This window comes from Leptonychotes weddellii, chromosome 5 (assembly GCF_054177405.1).
Source record: "Leptonychotes weddellii isolate Sample4059 chromosome 5, ASM5417740v2, whole genome shotgun sequence".
NCBI classification, from domain to species: domain Eukaryota; kingdom Metazoa; phylum Chordata; class Mammalia; order Carnivora; family Phocidae; genus Leptonychotes; species Leptonychotes weddellii.
Window position 1 is genome coordinate 137,031,958 of NC_138373.1, and position 20,426 is coordinate 137,052,383.

The following is a 20,426-nucleotide window of genomic DNA, read 5'->3' on the forward strand; positions in this document are numbered from 1 at the left end:
TTTTTTTTTTTTAAAGATTTTATTTATTTATTTGAGAGAGAGAGAATGAGAGAGAGCACATGAGAGGGGGGAGGGCCAGAGGGAGAAGCAGACTCCCTGCCGAGCAGGGAGCCCGATGCGGGACTCGATCCAGGGACTCCAGGATCATGACCTGAGCCGAAGGCAGTCGCTTAACCAACTGAGCCACCCAGGCGCCCTCTAATATCACTTTCTTAGAGGCTTTTATCCTAAGTAGACTCCTCAGTTTCTAGCACATTGTTCTGTTTTATTCCCTTCGCAGCATGTAACAATCTGAAGTTCTCACTATTCTAATGAATATCCTCTTGTCCCATTAGGATGTAAGCTGTTCAAGAGCAAAAACCTCGAACACTGCTTTATGTCTAGTACATACTTCTTACATCTGGTATATATCTGGGAAATAGTATTTTACAAATACTTGTAGCATCTGTGAAGAAGCAACAAGGAAAATAAGTTTTCAAATCAGAGATGGCAGATAGCAGTAAAACACCAGAGGAATTACTTAATAGTCAAAGTAAAACCCACACGCTGCTGAAGGATACTGTGAGCCTTTAAGAACAGTCACTTGTCTGTCTTAGGTATCTTACAAACTCACCTGCCTTAAGGCTAAATAATTTCTAGTGGTTACTCCCAACTCTATGATTCAATACTTTACAGCATGAAGTCTTACAAGAAGCAAACAAATAATCATTAAGTTATTACGATGTACTGAACAGTGTTCTAAGGCTTTACACAAATCAAATCATTTAGTCCTCATAATTCTGAGATAAATTCTTTTCTTCATAAAATGGAAGCTCTTTAGCTTAAAGATATTAAATAATTTGCCCAAAGTTCCTCACCCAGCTCATATGTGGTGGAGCTGGGATTTAAATCCAGACAATTACACAACTTATGCCACTCATTTAAGGCTGAAATAAATTTAAACAAAGCAAAAATATATTAAACAGGCAACAACTGGTTGGTAAGTTACGGCATAGAAGTTAGGTGACATGGATTTTCTCTTCTATGGTTTGATAAGCTTGCTATGTGGATCCTTTCAAATTCTGTCTTGCTGTAATGTTCCAACACATCTTGGGGTTATTGTTAATATACTATTTTTTCCTTTGTAATGATGTCTTTATTCAAAAAATATATATTTATAATGAAGCATTCCTGTCAAACTAGAGAAACAATATAATGAACCTCCATGTATAGACATATCTTAAATAATTATCAACATGTGGCCAATCTTGTTTTATGTTTACTGAAAATACAAATACTGAATCACTTCAAAGGAAATCCCGCTATGTTATTAATCGCAGTCTTTATTCTATCTCTAAAAAGATTTCATTAAGTCTGAAATGCATCTAAATTCCTTTCTTTCAAGTAGAATTGCTAGCAATACAAGGAACAATCCTGAGAGGGGATTTCTGTTATCAAAAGGAAAACCAAAGGACAGTGACAAAAATAATTTCTCAAAAAATTACTAAAAAAAAAAAAAATTACTAAATAAACTAAGTGATGTGCATTTAGAAATGTGATAACATCTTAGATACTACATTACAGCAAGAACTAAATATAAATTAGAAAATATAAGTTTTAAGAAAAAACTAACTGGGGATTTTGTGTCTATCATGCTGATAAATATTATTTCCAAATGTTATGAGAGACCAACAAACACAAAAGTAGAAACAATTAAATACCAGCATATACCTGTTTGTCTCCCAGGTCAGGGTCCCCTTTACTAGAGTCAGAGCTGACATCGTCTTCGTCAGAACTGTTCATGTCTTCTTCCTCATCCGAAGGAAGTTCACCAAGACCAAGATCATTGTGTCCCTCCTGGGATGCTCCAGAACTGCTTCAGTAGAGAGTATCGCATAAGTCACCTTTAATAACAAGGAATACTCCCCAAAACCCACACAGGATCAACCATCTTATTCCTATGATGTAAGCTAGGTATACCTAAGGGATGTGAACACAAGATGGAAATAGCCAAACTTCCCCTTCTCTTTCGCTATCTCAGCTGTCAAAAACCCAAATTCATTTTCCCAGCTGCCCTAATCCTATGCTTCCATAGCTTCTTCCTTGAAAAGATCAGGTCTCTACTTCTATGAACCACGAAGTCTCCTAAGTATGTAGGCTAGGTCACCACAAAAGGGCACTCACTGGCTATGGGAACATTAGAAGAGGTGGTGTTTCCCTGGGTCTGTTTTTCTTTTTTTTTTAAAGCAACTAACAAATCTACCAGAATTGGGAGGTAATAAACAACGCATGTGCTACTGTGAACATGTGCCCAGCCTCCCTGATTATCCCCTGTTCCTTTTATGTAACCACATCATAAGAAATGGGAAGGGACGAGGATGTTAAAAATTCTCAGGCTCTGATCCAGACCTGCTGAATCAGAAACTCTAGGGGTGCAGCGCCCCTAGGGGATACATGTTGGAAGTTTGAAAATCACTGTACCAGGCCATTTTTACCAGCTCCAACCCGCCAGCCTGACATCAACATTTCCCACTTTGTACTGAGACAGATCTCTTCAATCTAAGAGCCACTGTTGCAATCCAGTCTGTGGGGGGGAATTCCATAGCAAAGTTCCCCAGGAAGACAACAAAAATAATTCTTTCTAACTTTGGTTGTAAAGACTCAGGAACACATTATCTGCAGCAACTGCTTTCCTGTCTGCAGTCCAAAAGAATATCTGCAGAATAGAAGAGTCAGTAAAAGATTCACAGAAAATCATCAGGGGGAAACACTCAGAATAAAGAGACAGCTGCATTTCACCCTGGCAGGTCCCTTTACGGGTCAAGGGCAGGTCACTCAACTGCCAAGGCTCCTACAAGTTATGAAAATTTCTAACAGGAATCTTAAAAGCTAAAGTTGAATTCTCTGCCAGTTCCTGATTACACATTGTAGGATACAGACAGCCTCAGATGCCATTCCTGGAACTCAACTGTTATACAAACCAGTTTGATGAAGGCAGAATGCCAAAAGGAACACCTCCCACTTCCAAAGACAGGGGTTCTTTATTATTCAGTAGCTGGAGGGCCTCGGGGAATCATATCACAGCATCAAGTAGGTGGGTGCGCACCTGATCATAGCTCCATGACATGGAGGAGACTCACTCCCCAGGGAGGAGTTGGGGGTGGAGAGCGGAAGCTTCCTAGTCAGATCACAGGCAAGATTCACTGTCTCTGGGTGCAGGGACAGGAGCCCAACCCAGCTGGGTAATTATGTGATTTAAATTAGCTAGAGTAAATAAAGTTAACGGGATAGAGAGACTGCAGGATACATCCATATAAATAAAAGAAAACGTACCTTCACTTGTTTTTTATCGTTAATTCTTTATCTCTTTACAGCCTCTAAAACCCTGTTACTCAAAACATGCTCAATCTATGAGCAGCTTCAGCATCACCAGGAAGCTTTTTAAAAATACAGGACTTCAGGCCTCACCCTACTGCACTGAATCACAATCTGGTTATAACAAAATCCCAGGAATCTGGTTTTTCAATCAGTGCACTCTTTTAGACTCAACAGTATAAAAATTTTGAATAATAAGTAACAGAGCTTGTAGCAGCTGCAAGGAACTTAGGTTTATTTTGTCTGAAGGGAGAGCTGAGAGGTGTTTTTTTTTTTTAAGATTTTATTAATTTATTTGAGGGAGAGAGAGCACACGAGAGGGGGGAGGGTCAGAGGGAGAAGCAGACTCCCTGCTGAGCAGGGGGACTCAAGCCTAGACTCCAGGATCATAACCTGAGCCCAAGGCAGTCGCTTAACCAACTGAGCCACCCAGGCACCCCGAGAGCTGTTTCTTGGTCCAACATTTGGAAAACCATTATTAAGGAGATAGTAAGCATCTAGTTGCCACAACCATTAGGGATATAAATATTTACAAAAGTTAACATTTAAGAACAAGGGAAAAAAAAGCTTTAAATATTAAAAGGATATGGATCAAAACATAACTGCCACAAAATATTGGGAGATTTTTTAAAGATTTTATTTATTTATTTGTCAGAGAGAGAGAGCACACAAGCAGGGGAAGTGGAAGGCAGAAGGAGAAGAAGGCTCCCCGTTGAGCAAGGAGCCCAATGAGGGACTTGATCCCAGGACGTTGGGATCATGACCTCAGCCGAAAGCACATGCTTAACCAATGAAGACACCCATGCGTCCCATGTTGGGAGATTTTAGTTCTGAAAATTGCTTTCCTATAGAAAACCTTCCCTGGCTACCCTTTCCCTCTCCCACATTAGTTTACTTGTCTCTTCTGAATCCCACACCATCTCCTTCCACTGTTCGTGCTGACATATTTGTTTCCCTAGCTAAAATGTAAACTCCTAAAAACAAGTAAAGGGTCTTTTTCATTTGAATCCTCAGCATATTGCTTGAGACATAATAGGCCCTCAGTAAATTTTTACTGAATAAACAAAAATTATATGAGGAAGCAAAGGGTGTTAAATTTCCGAAGTTCAGACGATAAGTATTTATGGTGGTGGTGATCACAAAGAAAGGTTTGGGGGGTAATACTGGAATAGTGTGTGGTTTATAGGAGAAGGGCCATCCTAGCCATCATAATCAATGGTGTGGAAGTGGGGATGTCTGTATTCAGAAAACAAAAAGAACACTTTGGCTGCAGCAGGAGTCTCCTATACATGATTAATGGAAAAAAAAAGCTTGGGGAGGATGACAGGTGCCAGCTTGTCAAAGGTCATAAACAATAGAAGAGTCCATACTCATCCTGTAGGCCTTTAACAAGAAGACTCAAATCTTCCAGTAGACCTCAAAGATTTCCTTAATAGAACTCCAAGGCGAACGTCATTACCATACTTCTCTCTTGTTAGTGCCAACAAGGAAGAGAATAATACCTCTTCCATCAATCCAGCCTTGTAGGCACAGCCTCTGCGCCACTCCCCCCACCCAACAAGGGAAAAGGACAGCCCTGCTAATTAGCATCAGTGAGATCCTCTTGATGATCTCAAAAGATTAAACTGCAGTGAAAGGAGCTCCCCATACCTCTGGATGGTAAACAGGAGAGACCATTTATGATTTCTGAAGCTTAGAAGGGAGGAAAGTGAACAAAGTGAGGTTTTAGGAAGGCTAATCTTGTAACCCAATGCCAGTGAACTAACTGGGGGCCGAATGGAAGCGGGCACCATGACAGAAGTAGATGGGGATATAAGAAGTAATTTCAACAGTGCAGAAATGAGGTTAGCTACATGAGGAATTAAGAGGAAGGGCTGGATATAAGAGTTAAAAAAAAATCATCAGGGTAAAGAGGTAGGAAAAAACCTGAGTCTTCCTTCAAGATTTCATGAACAGTCACCAGCAAAATGAGGGCGACATTAACTGAAATAGAAATATCTTAACAAGGGATATGATATTAAAGGAAAGATAATGGGTTTAGCAGCAAAATCAAGAAAGATGGCATGTAGTATCCACACTTACACGTTCATCTCTACGTGATCAAACAGAGAAAAATTGTTGATTAATCTATTTTCCCATGTAATCCTTAAAAGCTTTCAAATCTATAGATCTCTGAAAATGAAATATGGATTCCTTACCGATGCCAGTCATTAAGCTGGGGACTCTTGTATTCTTTACATTTCCCTCCCACTATCAGGAAGATAATGTCCTAATACTGTTGGCTTTCTGGGTTAAAGGAACAGGACATAGTGTTTCCTCTATACTTTCCTGCCTGGTTATTTCATAATTTGATAATCGAAGTAAAAGGAAAGTAAGGTGCAACCACAACCAGGACAGATCAGGACTGGGCTCTACCTCCCAGGCCATCCTTTCCAAGTCCGATTTGTTTCTGGATGGAGTAAGGACAAAGAAAATAACACCAGAAATAAATTCCCACTGATTAGGCAGCTGTTCTTCAGTTCCACAAGTCAAGGATCAACACATTTGGACTGGTTATTTAATGCCATCACTTTTTAAAAAATTACTTATTTTTTGTTTATGTTTTTACAATATAGGGACAGTATACCCTTCACTGGAAGTACATCAAATTTCTTTTTCAGGTTAAGATGTCACACGATGGAGGATTTCTCTTTTAAAAGGAATTGTCTTTTTAAAAATACTTATTTAATCCATCTCCCCTAAGAGTTTTCAGGAAAGTGAAACCTGTACAGCGCTAAGCCAGACATCACCACCAAAACATTCTTGTGAGCCTCCATTAAACTGGAAATTCCAGCAAAGGGAGGGGAAGGAGGACAAGGATAGCAGAGAAAGGAAAAGGAGAAGCAGAGTGAACTGAAGAACACTTTGAAAGCACTGAATCCTGTCCTCTGTTGTTGATGAATCCAGTTACCTTTTTCCTCTCTCGTCTGCCATTTTATTCTGAGCCCCTTAAACAATGAATGTTCCATGTAATTCCTTCCAAACTTGGAAGAAAAAAGTTTATTCCAATATCCTCAGCTTCAAAGTTTCTTTCTCATTTTCAAGTCACAACATGTAAATATGAACTTCTGTGATCCTTCTCTTCCTCTTCCTTCTACTCCTGGACCAAACTGAACAGAAACTGCTAGTCCTCAGGATGTTATAATTCTTTTACAAATGCTGTCTCATTATGACTTGGTGATTATGCATTTCCTTTGGCTGCTTTCATATTTATTGAAGAATGAATGGAAAAAACTACTGGTAAGCACTTAAGGATGAACATTACATAGAAAAATAAGCAAAAAAATTTCCTAAGTTATATATTATTATATGCCAACTACATACTATTGGTTCACAATTTTCACCAGAAAAGTGTTTCTATTTAGTTTCACCAGAATATGTTTTACTCAGGTACTTCAGCTCCTTTACTGAATTTCAGATTCCAGTATCAGGTTGAAAGCCATGAATCAAATCCACAATTTCACAGTACTTGGAGAATGTTCTCCATTTTTCCACTCAGATGACTTACCTGGGAACTACCTCTAAAATGAGTAAGTTATTTCTCTACTACTTTTAGGAAACCTGACACAACTGTGAAATAGGTATATGTGACCATTTTCATCCTCGAATAAAGCATGATTCATGTACTTGTGGCATGTTTTTAGGTTTTCCAAACATGGAATCTTGAACAATTATTTTAAGTACATGCAGAGACAGGGTGACAGAACATAAAAGCCAAAAGATAACACAGAATCTGAAGCAAACTTGTCTGACCTGAACAAAAATCAGATTCTTCAAGTGTGACCCCTCCGTGCTAAGAGGCAAACCACATCATCTGATAGGTCTTCTCTATTACTGACTGCTTTGACTAAAAAGAAACTTCAATGCTTCAATAACATGTAAGGTTGTGGACGGATGAGGTTCTTATACACTATAATAGCTGAAATCCTTCCCCTTAAATAAAGGTGTATTCGTTAGTTTTTAAATATACATTAGTTTTTAGTCTTTTGAGAGACTGTTAGGACAAACTTTATTTTAATTTTAAAAATTAAGGATTTATCTGGACTTTAGTTAAAAAAAGTCTATAATTTCACATATGTATATAACATAATCACTTCTTTCAGTTAAACACTTTGATTAATAAAACAAAGAATACGAATAAATAAAATCACTACAATAGGGGATAGCACAGCAGGAGTTTGTTACCACAAAAAGGAAAGTAAGTGAAAAGAAACTTGCAGCACACAAGTTCTTAAAATGCACACACTTAGTGTTTTACTCTTTGGTTCGTGAATTTTAGAGGTGTTAACAACCAAGCCTTTTAAAACTAATCAGCTGGGGTTCTATGGCTTCAGAAGAAAGAACCACAGAGAAATACCCAGCTTCCCTGAAATATAAACTGGAGGACTGTTTAAAAGCTGGTTTTGGGGGACACTGTCAGGAAGGAATACTAGGCTTCAGTGATGTACTTGAAAAACACGCTTACTTTGTTTTCCAGGGGCAACCTTAACCTTTTAAATTTTTTTTTTTTAAAGATTTTATTTATTTATTTTTTGTCAGAGAGAAAGCACAAGCAGGGGTAGCGGCAGGCAGAGCAGGTAGAGGGAGAAGCAGGCTCTCTGCCAAGCAAGGAGCCCGATGCGGGACTCGATCCCAGGACCCTGGGATCATGACCTGAGCCAAAGGCAGATGCTTAACCGACTGAGCCACCCAGGCGTCCCAACCTTAACCTTTTAAATACCATTCCCGTTCCCTTTCCCAGAAATGAATTGTCACTAGGATTCTCTAAACTGTAGCCTAATGATTAAAAACAAAATCAGAGTCAGTACCCTGAGGCTGCTATTTAAAATAGTCATTGCAGGACAACTCCGAAAATGGTTAAAAAAAACAGACAAAACTCCACAGAATTCAAAATTCCTTAAAGTCAAGAGAACCTACCCAGATGTCACACCTGCTTTATTTAAGTAATATTAGAGTCAGGACGGTTTTTAACTACAAAGAAACTGTGCTAAAAGGAGTTTGCATCAATGGCCATTAATATCAGAGCCTGGTTAAATAAGTTGGGGCACATCCATACAATGAATTTCTCAACAGCTGTTTAAAAAATGAAGTAGATCTAGGCACGATGATATAGACTGTTCTCCAAGGATATTGCTGGGTTTAAAAGAAATCAAGGCATGGAGCACTGTGCAATCATTTGTGTAAAAAAGCAAAAGCAAAAGAACACATACACATAAAAACATATATATGTATATACATGTTTATGTGTGTATGTATATGTTTGTATATAAAATGTACACACATACCCAAAAGTACAAATATGCCAGTAGATATCTCTGTAAAGATCCAGAAGAAACTGATAACAATGTTTGCCTCCGGGACTAAGTTCTGAGTTAAGAGAGACTTCATAATTTACCCTTTGGTGTTTTTAAAAACATTTTTAGTATGTGTATTATTACTTTTTCAAAGACAACACATACACATACACGCACAAACACACACACACCACAAACCCAGAAACTTTGGAAAGTTTTATAAAGATGGTTCAGAGCACCAACTCTTTAGGTACAGCTTAGTCCTTTCTCAGGGAGATAAGAAAAAAACAAACCAAAACAAGAAAGATACCCCTGTCCCTCTCCCTGCCCCCCTCCCCAGGTTTGGAGCTCGGCACATTTTCTTTCTTTCTTTCTTTTTTTTTTTTTTAAGATTTATTTATTTATTTGACAGAGAGAGACACAGTGAGAGAAGGAACACAAGCAGGGGGAGTGGGAGAGGGAGAAGCAGTCTCCCCGCTGAGCAGGGAGCTGATGCGGGCTCGATCCCAGGACCCTGTGATCATGACCTGAGCTGAAGGCAGACGCTTAACTACTGAGCCACCCAGGTGCCCCTGCACATTTTCTTTTAAAGATTTATTCTTAAGTAATCTCTATACCTAATGTGGGGCTTGAACCCACAACCCCAAGAGCAAAAGTCACTCACTCCACAGACAGAGCCAGTCAGATGCCCTCTGGAGCTCAGCATATTTTCAAGATTGCCTTTATTTGATCCCTTTAACTACTTTTTAGGTGGGAAAGGTATAAAGACTATGCCTTTTCCCTTACAACCTGTAGGGGATTGTTCAGGAAAACCATTAGTATGCCTCTAGAAAATAGACAGGGAGGGGCGCCTGGGTGGCTCAGTTGGTTAAGCGACTGCCTTCGGCTCAGGTCATGATCCTGGAGTCCCGGGATCGAGTCCCGCATCGGTCTCCCTGCTCGGCAGGGAGTCTGCTTCTCCCTCTGACCCTCCTCCCTCTCATGCTCTCTCTCATTCTCTCTCTCTCAAATAAATAAATAAAATCTTTAAAAAAAAAAAAAAAGAAAATAGACAGGGAGGAATGATCTTCTGGCCAGCCAGCTGATGACTTTAAAAAGAGAAAAAGAGGGGCGCCTGGGTGGCTCAGTCTATTGGGCATCAGACTCTTGATTTCAAGGTCATGGGATCCAGCCCCACGCTGGGCTCTGCGCTCAGCGGGGAGTCTGCTTGGGATTCTCTCTCTCTCCCTCTGCCCCTCCCCCTGTTCTTTCTCTCTCTCTCTCTCAAATAAATAAATCTTTTAAAAAACATAAAAAGAAAAAAGAAAAAGAGGCTGTAAAGGGACAGTTCAACATTTTGCAGGAGCCACAGAGTAAACACACAACTTAATGCATATGCCACAGTGAACAGTACCATACAGCATTCTGGGTTGTGGGAGAACTCCTGGCCTATAAGTAAGAATGATCATGTCCTCCAGGGTTCCTGGTGCAATCCCAGTGACACAAGAGGAGCCTAAGGCTGATCATAGTCCAGCAGGCACTCTGTCTCTCCAGCTTAGCTGGAAGGCATCTGATTCAAGCATGAGCTGCTCCTAGCTACAGAGGAATAGATTGTTAAAAAAATGCCTCCTGAAACAAGGACTAGCTAAAATAAATACCAAACATTTAATTACCAGCAATTTTGCTTTCTTAAAATTGGGAGAGGCTTGAGAATGATTCCTTAAAATACTCTTCAAGAAATGTGCACCAAAATCTTTTTCTTAATACAGATAGAAAAGCATTGCATTGAGCTTAGAATTGCCTCCAAATAAAATACAGCAGGTTGCCAATCCAGTTTTGTCATTGTAGCAAAGATGGTGTTTATTTGTGGAAAAATAAAAAAACTTTAAGTTAGAGTTGCCCTAACATCATTTCTTCCCTTTACTTCCTCATTATGTAATATATAACTCATGAGTAAAGGACACTAGAAACAATGAGGTTGGGATGGCTACATGAGAGTGCTTCACATTTAGACACACACACATGCACGTCCACACAAACACACACACACACACACACGGATGCTGCATATTTACACATATATTTATACATATATTTTCATATATATTCTATACTATTTAAAATACATAAAACTGCTATGCCATTTATTTCAATAAATATCGAGGGCTTATTATATATCATATTATTTTAGGGGCTGGATGAAGATAATCTCATAGAATTATTTAATGTTCAAACTACATTCTATTGGTTGCTTTTCTTTTTACCTGCTGAGTGAAACTTTCCTAAACAGATAAAGGCAGAAAGAACTGGGATAACCACAACAATCAGCATGAAGGCAGGGACTATTTCCTAAAGAGAGTACAACTAAAAGTTAGTGCACGCTAAATGTTAAAGGCAATGCACAGACACTAAGGGCTAGAGAACCAGAGAAAGAGACACCACATACAGGCTGGGGCAGTCAGAAGCTTGAGGTACAGGTACTTGGGACTAAGGTGGTGGCAAGGATTTCCATGTGATGAAAAGTTAGGGTGTCTACCAAGTTAGAGAGCGAGATCCCTCTCTTGGCAGGCAGCCACAGCAGAAAAGGCAATCACGGGGATTGGGATGATGGGAACTGGGGATCCAAACCCAAGCCTTCTCCTTGGCCTTGCCAGGTTCTAACACTAGAGTAGGGAACCTAGTGGGGGAGCCGGGCCAGGGGAATAAGACTGGTTGATGAGGACATAAAGATAAACACTTCATCCTTTGACTGTCTTCTTAAACAGGGTAACCATGTATTTTTGTGTCAATTGTACATGCCATGTTGCTTCTGCTAATTTCTTTTCATCATAATCAGACTAGCCACTGAAAGGTGGTGAGACTTTTGGAAAAATATGATCATTTCCTCTGCCCATGCTATGCTCTTGATTGTGAGTTGGTATGAAACTACTATGGTGTAATACCTATTGTTTTCTGCCTTGACATCTATGGAAATCCAAGAGGACGCCAAATGGCCCAAGTACAAGTTGCCCGTCCTACTCTGTTCCCTCAGATAGGGTGCCCTAGCCACACAAACTTCTCTATCACAGAGACAGTACACCTGAGTAGAGGATTTTAGCACCTTGTCAACATGTGCAATTATTCAAACCAGCCAATCACATCATCCCATGGGAACCAAAGGTCACCCTACTCTCTTGATACCATATAGTTGTCTGCCTTCCACAGCCCCTGATGACTCACTCCGTTCCCAAGTGCAATCTCCGTGTGGCCCTGGGTGGCATGCATTGTCCTCCTCCCCTAGGCTGTATGTGACTGAGAAACTGCTGTCAATCTCATCTGTCTGGTGTCATGTGTCTGGTAATCCCCATAACCCATGGGCAGGAATCCCTTCCTCACCCAGGGGTGAAAAGGAAATAATCAAAACATCATTAATTACATTATTAATTATATTATATATTATGAAGTTATATATTTATTTTAAAATTATATGCAAATTATAAGTTAAGTATTAATTATTAATTTAATTAATTATTAATTTAAAATAATTAAAACCACCAAAGAGGGTGCCGTTTTCTGGGATCTTTAAGTATGAGGCAGGTGCACTGGTAGTTTCTAATAGAATTATCCTGATAAATCCCCTTGAAGGGTATATCAAGTTAGTTTCCTATACACCTAATTATATTTCGTATATATATCCAAAGTCTGCCATGATAAACTTAGGCAATTTTCAAGTTAAAGGTATTAATGTTATGTGTTAACAGAAATACAGCACATTCCATGTTACAGAATATTCAATGTTACATTAAATACAGACCCCACTATAATAAAGTAGTAGGGGATTACAGGAAACCAGTAGTTAAACTCAAAGGACATCTGCTTTCCATCCAAGATCTTTTTTTTTTTTAAGATTTTATTTATTTATTTGACAGAGAGAGACACAGCAAGAGAGGGAACACAAGCAGGGGGAGTGGGAGAGGGAGAAGCAGGCTCCCTGCAGAGCAGGGAGCCTGACGCGGAGCTCAATCCCGGGACCCTGAGACCCTGGGATCGTGACCTGAGTCGAAGGCAGATGCTTAACGACTGAGCCACCCAGGCGCCTGCAAGATCTTATTTTAGCCATGCCTACTTGAGTGTTCCCATTTTCTAACAGGAACTACAACCTGTAATTGGGATTTCCCACTGTTACGGGGAAAAGAATAGATGGTAGGCTTCTTGCGAGTCCTTAAGTAGCCAAGATGAGGAGGTTAGATTGTCACTCATGAATACATCAGTTCACTTTGTTATTTAAAACTATACATGAACAATTCTACTTATCATTTGTCTTCCTCAGGTACTATCCGCAAAAGAACTATCCTAAAAGTCTACTCTAGGCCACACCTATGAATCATCAATAATTCCAGAGACCCATGAGGAACCCATTTCTTTCTCAGAGCACACTGGAGACACAGGTCCATTTTTTCAAGACTGGGAGGCTGGAGAGGGCATCAGGAAAGGACATGGGCTTTCTTCCTCCACTCTTTTTTTTTTTTAAAGATTTTATTTATTTATTTGAGAGAGAGAGAATGAGAGAGAGCACATGAGAGGGGGGAGGGTCAGAGGGAGAAGCAGACTCCCTGTCGAGCAGGGAGCCCGACTCGGGACTCGATCCCGGGACTCCAGGATCATGACCTGAGCCGAAGGCAGTCGCTTAACCAACTGAGCCACTCAGGCGCCCTTCTTCCTCGACTCTTATTCCCCTGCATCGGTATATCTTTTCACTAGTTACATTATTAACTAGCCCCCTGTTTATTTTTAGGTTTCTTGACTGGGAAACCAAGAAACATCTTAACATTTTTAACAAACCTGCACAGCATCTTTGAAAGCTAAAGCCAGGACAAATGGAAGGGAAGCAAAAATAAACATGCATTTAAGAAGTGAGATACAGAGATTCACTTTAGACAGGGTCAGAAGCATTTCATTACAGTTTCACACATTTCTAGGAGCAGAGAGAAAGCAGTAGCAAAGAAAAGAAAAAACACCTAAACCTAAGACAGACTCGCATTTGAATCTAGGCTCTACCACTCACCTGGCTATGTGCAAATGGCTGGCTCTTTAGACTCTTCTCTGAACTATAAAATTGAGATAATACCACGGGCTATGAAGACTGAATGAGATAATGTACACATGTCTAGTACATGCAACGGACAGGAAATAAAGACAAATTTTTAAAAAGCAGACATGAGAAGGAGGAGAACAAATTTGTCCATTATGTAAGTGGAATGAATGGTAAGAGGAACTGGAAGGTTTTGCTCTTGTTCAACCCTAGTTACCACAGAATTTAGTATGATACCTTTATCCTTATATCTCACACAAAAATAGTATGGTATGAGTAGACAAGTCCAGTCTGCTGCTTCTTTTTGTAAGGCCCACAAGCCAAGAATGGCTTTTACATTTTAAATGGTGGAAAAAATCAAGAGTAATATTTTGTGACATGTGGAGATTACAGAAAACTCAAATTTCAGTGTCTACAAATAAAGTTTTATTGGAACAACAAACACACATTTGTTTTTGGACTGTCTATGGCTGTTTTCATGCTATATCCACAGAGTTGAAGAGTTTCAACAGAGATCACATGGCCTGTAAAGTCTAAAATATTTACCATCTGACCCTTTAGGGAAAAAGTTTACTGGCCCTCGGTTTAGTAGCTTACCCAGAAAAAAGCAGTACATCTGCTTTGGAGCCAAAAACTGCCTCTGTTTTCATCTTAGCTCTGCCACTTACTATCCAAACAAAACTGAGTAATAAGCTCTTAACCTTAGTTTGCCTCAGTTTCCTCATCCATAAAATAGGGATGATAATAGTGCTGCCTGAAAGGATTAAATGAATTTATATGAATAATGTACTAACGACAATGCCTCGTACATAGAAAGCTCATTCGCTTGTATGCATGCTCTCCCTCCTCATACATTTAGTGTCATCTGTAATATTAAAAAAAAATAAATTATTAAACAATTAAAAGCCTAGATTTGTGTAAAAATGACTTCAGAGAGAAGCTTCTGCATTATCAGTCATGTGAAACAGCTCATCATCAGTGTATACGGCTGAGTAAAGAACTCCTGCAATGAGATCATCTGAGCCATGGTTTCACAGCAGGTCACCCCTGGTCTTGTTCTAAACTGTGATTATTCTGAGCTTCAGGATATTACTGTACAAGTAGTCAGCTCCCAAAAAGAAGCAGTGATTTCACTGTACAGTAATATCCCGAAGCTCAGAATAATCAGTTTTACCTACATCACAACACTGTCTCCTATTTCTAGAAGAATTTCAGTTACCAACTAATTTAGAGGTGTCCCATTAAATCTCAAGATACTTTTAAAAGCACTTTTTAAACACTAGCTTTATCCCTGTTTGGCAAATAAAGATCACAATGAACAACACAGACTGAAAAGATCTCCGAAAGCTATAAAAAGCATGTGTCATGCAATGAAGCTGCTAATTCTTTTGGTTATGGGAACTTTATTTTGTAATGTAATGCAAAGAGAAGTATTTCTTTTTTATTTTATTATTTTTTAAAGATTTTATTTATTTATTGGAGAGAAAGAGAGAGAGCACAAGCTGGGAGAGGAGCAGAGGGAGGGAGAAGGAGAAGCAGACTCCCCACTGAGCAGGGAGCCCAACAAGGGCTGGACCCAGGGACAAGGCAGACGCTTAACCGACTGAGCCACCCAGGCACCCCACCTGTATTTCTTTTCTAATTACAGATTTTCATCCTAAAGTAGAAAGAGTTTCACAGATAGCACTTCAAAACCCTGATCCCTAACTTTGAGCCACTAGCTTAAGTCACCAAAAAAGGAGTAGAAGGAAGGAAGGAAGAAATTAAGGTATCAGAAAACAGTAAGAAAAGAGGGAAAAAGTAAAGAAATGAGCAAGTACAAAGACAAAGCGTGCTGCACTCCTCCATCTGTGACGTGTGTCTGCATCATCCTAGCTGTTCACTGAGTTTCTGGTGAGTTAGGCTTTGTGTTAGGCACTGAGGTGACACAAGGAAGACTTCCTGCCTAGGAGGAAACAGTGCTGACAACCTCTGCCTTTCTCAAGTACCTCCAAGATAAGAAAGGCCTCCTGTGAACAGAGATTAACTACCCCTAAACTTTCCATTTATTCTAAAACTTTCCATATTTAAAAAAGCAAGCAAACAAACAAAACCCCCAGAAAACTTTTTCTCTCAACTGGAATGGAGGGGGATAATGAGAGGGAAAGGAAGGAGCATTTTACTTTTCACCTTTTGCACATTTAACTTTAAAAGGAAAAAAAAGGATTCTATGTAACTTTTTATAATTAAAAAAATTAAAACATAAAGAATTGAAAATCTCTATTCTCCCTCCCCCAAGTTTAGTTATCTCAATTATTGTAAGCATCCCTCATAAACAGCATTTTTTTTTAAATACTTAAGAAGAAAAGATCAAAGGTAAGGGGGAAGATGGGCTGGAGACAGCCATCCCTGTCTAAGCCTCCCATAAAATGCAAAAAAACCAGACCATGGTGACATGTGGATTATGGCAATAATTTTCAGTGTACTTCCTGTAGACAGACTATAAATCAACATGCTTCTAACCCTCTAGACTGCCTACAGCCTGTCAGGGAAAATGATAAATTCCCTGTATGGTAAACCCAAGGAAGAAATAATGTTTTCACCCTAACATCAGATAAGCATAGCAAAATAGAAGCTACTGTAAACTCCAACACCTCTATTCACAGTCACAGATTTTAACTTATGGAATCTACCCAGAGGGCATTAGCAGAAAGGCCAGAAGAAACATTTACTGGGGCCAAGATTTCAATGAGCAGGCTGAAAAGACACTAATCTGTTCAGTACAGAAGAGCATATGAAAATACTTTGCTCCTTAACAGTGGGAAGGGCTTGGGGCGCCTGGGTGGGTCAGTCGTTAAGCGTCTGCCTTCGGCTCAGGTCATGATCCCAGAGTCCTGGGATCGAGCCCCGCATGGGGCTCCCTGCTCCGCGAGGAGCCTGCTTCTCCCTCTCCCTCCCCCACGCTTGTGTTCCCTCTCTCGCTGTGTCTCTCTCTGTCAAATAAATAAATAAAATCTTTAAAAAAAAAAAAAAAAACAGTGGGAAGGGCTCAATAAAAATGAAAGATGCTTAGAATAATTACTATGGAGAATCAATCTAATAAGGCTACCTTCAATGAAATGGCTAAGATCTCATTTTAACCTACTATACAAAAGCATCAACAATCAAGTAACCACTGGGTATAAAAATATACCTAAACTACTTAGTGCCCATCACCCAATTAAGTAGGGCACGTGATGTGATGAGCACCGGGTGTTATATGCAACTGATAAATTACTGAACACTACATCTGAAACTAATGATGTACTACTATAGGCCAGCTAATTGAATTTAAATTAAAATTTAAAAAATAATTAAAAAAAATATATATATATATACCTCGGGTGCCTGGGTAGCTCAGTTGGGTAAGCGACTGCCTTCGGCTCAGGTCATGATCCCGGGATCCTGGGATCGAGTCCCACATCGGGCTCCCGGCTCAGTGGGGAGCCTGCTTCTCCCTCTCGCCCTCTCCCGTCTCATGCTGTTTCTCTCTCTCTCAAATAAATAAATAAATGAATAAAATCTTAAAAAAAAAATATATATATATATACCTAAACTAATTTTACTATCAAAAAAGCTCCTGAACCTATTAGAGCTAACGTTTTCACTTATTTTCACAGTGTTTAAATTTTGCTCTACAAATAGTTCATATATCTTAATGAGACCAAAACCCATTTCTTTAATAGTCACAGAATATTTTCACCCTTCAGATATTTAATTTATATTCTTTGCTAAAACCTTAGTACCGATTCTCATTTTAAAATTCCTTTTATCCTGGGGCGCCTGGGTGGCTCAGTCATTAAGTGTCTGCCTTCGGCTCGGGTCATGATCCTAGGGTCCTGGGATCAAGCCCCGCATCGGGCTCCCTGCTCAGCGGGAAGCCTGCTTCTCCCTCTCCCACTCCCCCTGCTTGTGTTCCCGCTCTTGCTGTCTCTCTCTCTGTCAAATAAATAAATAAAATCTTAAAAAAAAAAAAATTCATTTTATCCTTCCCCAAATATGGTACTCAGCATACACTCGATGTGCAGTAAGAACCCATTACCTAGAAATAGTATTTAACACACTAAGTGGAAACATGTAATCTATTAAATAGCTTTCACAGGTTATCTGTGCAAATTCACAAGCATATTCTATATTTTACTTGTCTTCTTAACAGCTAGAACATGGGATTTTATTTGTTATACAGTGAGAATACTAAAAGACAAGGGTAAGAAGTTTTCTTAAGTTAGCATTTTTCTAGATGATTTTATAACTTTAGGTAAGACTCTTATATTTTTCCCATCTGGATACTTAACTACTCCAGAATGGTGTTCATAGTACATTTTATTTGCAAACAACAAAGAGTTTAAAATAATAATTCATACTATAGGAGAAAGCACATTTTCTGTAGCTATATCATTTCAATCGTTTCCCCACATATATAAAAATTGCACAAGGCCTTTACCAGGACTTTGGGGCATCTTAGTAAATTTTGGCTAACTCCAAAGGTACCTACAAACTGCTAGGATTTTTTTTTTTTTTAATTTCAGTTTTCTAACTACATATAAGACATAAAGACAGGTCTTTCCCTTAAGAAGAGTTTCATAAAAATTTTTATTTCTTTTTTTAGTAATTGTCTGCATTTTCTGCATAGCACATCAAGATAGGTACCTTAAGATCTGTACTACTTTGAGAAACTGTCAAAAATGGCTTTTGATTGGCATGGGAATTTAGGCCTATGGCTTCTTTCTGCAGTTTTGGTAAGACTACCAATGGAATGAGCGGAATGGAATGTTTCTTGCTTAACAATTCCATAACATGGGGCGTCTGGGTGGCGCAGTTGGTTAGGTGACTGCCTTCGTCTCAGGTCATGATCCCGGACTCCCGGGATCGAGTCCGGCATCGGGCTCCCAGCTCAGCAGGAAGTCTGCTTCTCCCTCTGACCTTCTCCCGTCTCATGCTCTCTCTCAAATAAATAAATAAAATCTTCAAAAACAAAAACAAGCAATTCCATAACATGGAAGGATGCTCACTATCTAATAAAGATACTCATGTGAAGTCTTTTAGCTCAATTTCTCTTCTCTAAGGGAGCTCTGTTTTAACAAATAGCAGTAATTCTCCAAGTCGGTGTAATTGCTTTCCAAAATTAACAGATGTTTCCTGTGCATTCTAGAAGCCTGGTCATTGGGACACTGGTTTACTCAAAATGCAGCTGGATTCTGACCTCACACAAGTAAAAGCAACATATAACCCGACAACTATTTACTCAGATGTGTCCACCTATTTTATGCCAGGTATCAGCTGAGGCCAGGGACACAAAGATGTTTATACTCTCTTATAATATTTATTCTTATATTTCTTATATCTTATGTTTCTTTTTCTGGAGGGAGTCGTAGGATGAGGCTAACAAATTGCTATGAAAAAATGATGAGGCAGTGTTCTCCAAAAGCAGACCAAGAAAAGGGGTGACCTTGTACTGCTTGGTACGTAAGTACCTACAAATTCACTTCCTCATTCAGTCTTTCAGTAAATATTTACTATGTGCCTACTATATGTCAGGCACTGTTCTAGGCACTGGGGAGAAAGCGATGTAGCAAAATTAAATGCCTCTCATTCATGCAGGTTGTATTTTAGTAGGAGAGAGATATGAGCAAGTAAGTAAATAGATTATATACCAATGGGAATAGCAAGTGTTAGGAAGAACAACAGAACTGGGTAAGTGGGACAGTGGATAGGTGGAGGAGGTAGGATTATTTTCTTACCTTTCCTACACTGGAAGGGGGGATTTTCACAAAAGGTAACATCTGAGTTAGGTCTAGAAGGATGACATAATCTGTCTAGGGGGAAGGGTGTGTCAGTAGAACAAAGCTATGAAAGGGAACAGAGCACTTAGGAATGTTGGTCAGTCTCATACAGGTGGGCAAACTCATGAGATTAGAAAGGCCAACTGGGGCCAGACTACAAAAAAGTCTTATATACTAAGGTAAAGAGTCTGAATTTTATTCTCTAGGGAGCAAGGCACCAAATATGCTGAATTACAAGATAATTCTTTAAAAACAATAAACCAAAAATTCTCATTCGAAATGGGCCAAAGAAACAGAGATTTCACCTTAGAGGATATATAGATGGCAAATGTGCACATGAAAAGATATTTAACATCGTCAGCCATCAAGGAAATGAAAAATGCATCACAATGGATGTCACTACACACCTATCAGGATGGCTAAAAAAAAAAGTAGCAAACACCAAGTGCTGAAGACGATGTGTAGAGACACCGAACTATTTGTACACTGCTGGTGGGAAAGTAAAATGGTACAGCTACTCTGGAAAAGTTTGGCAGTATCTCCTAAAACTAAACATGCAATTACCACACAACCTATAATTGCACTTTTGGGTATTTATTCCAGAGAAATGAAAACATATGTTCACACAAAAACCTATACATGAATGTTCATTATAGCTTTATCCTTAAGAGCCAAACAGTAGAAACGGCCCTTTACCTGGATGTCCTTTAACTGGAATATTACTCAGCAGTAAATGGAAAGAACTATAGATTCATCCTTGGATGAATCTCCAGGAATTATGCTGAATGAATTCCATTATATATAACATTTTTGAAATGACAAAAAATTTGAAATGGATTATTGGTTGCCAAGGTTTGGGGAATGAGATGGGTGGGAGGAGGGTGTGGT

The 20,426-nt window shown here is 39.2% G+C and overlaps 1 protein-coding gene across 2 annotated transcripts in view; it reads right to left on the reverse strand.

Annotated features, from left to right (window-relative positions):
* The window catches only part of FGD6 (FYVE, RhoGEF and PH domain containing 6), a 113,834-nt gene that overhangs the window by 74,692 nt on the left and 18,716 nt on the right, over positions 1 to 20,426 (reverse strand). Inside the window, exon 3 of one of the 2 annotated variants that reach the window (XM_006741853.3) lies at positions 1,711 to 1,852. In XM_006741853.3, coding sequence (XP_006741916.1) covers positions 1,711 to 1,852 — 142 coding nt within the window. Of the gene's footprint in view, positions 1 to 1,710; positions 1,856 to 20,426 lie in introns of both variants that reach the window. The other variant, XM_031037431.2, reaches the window with a different exon arrangement.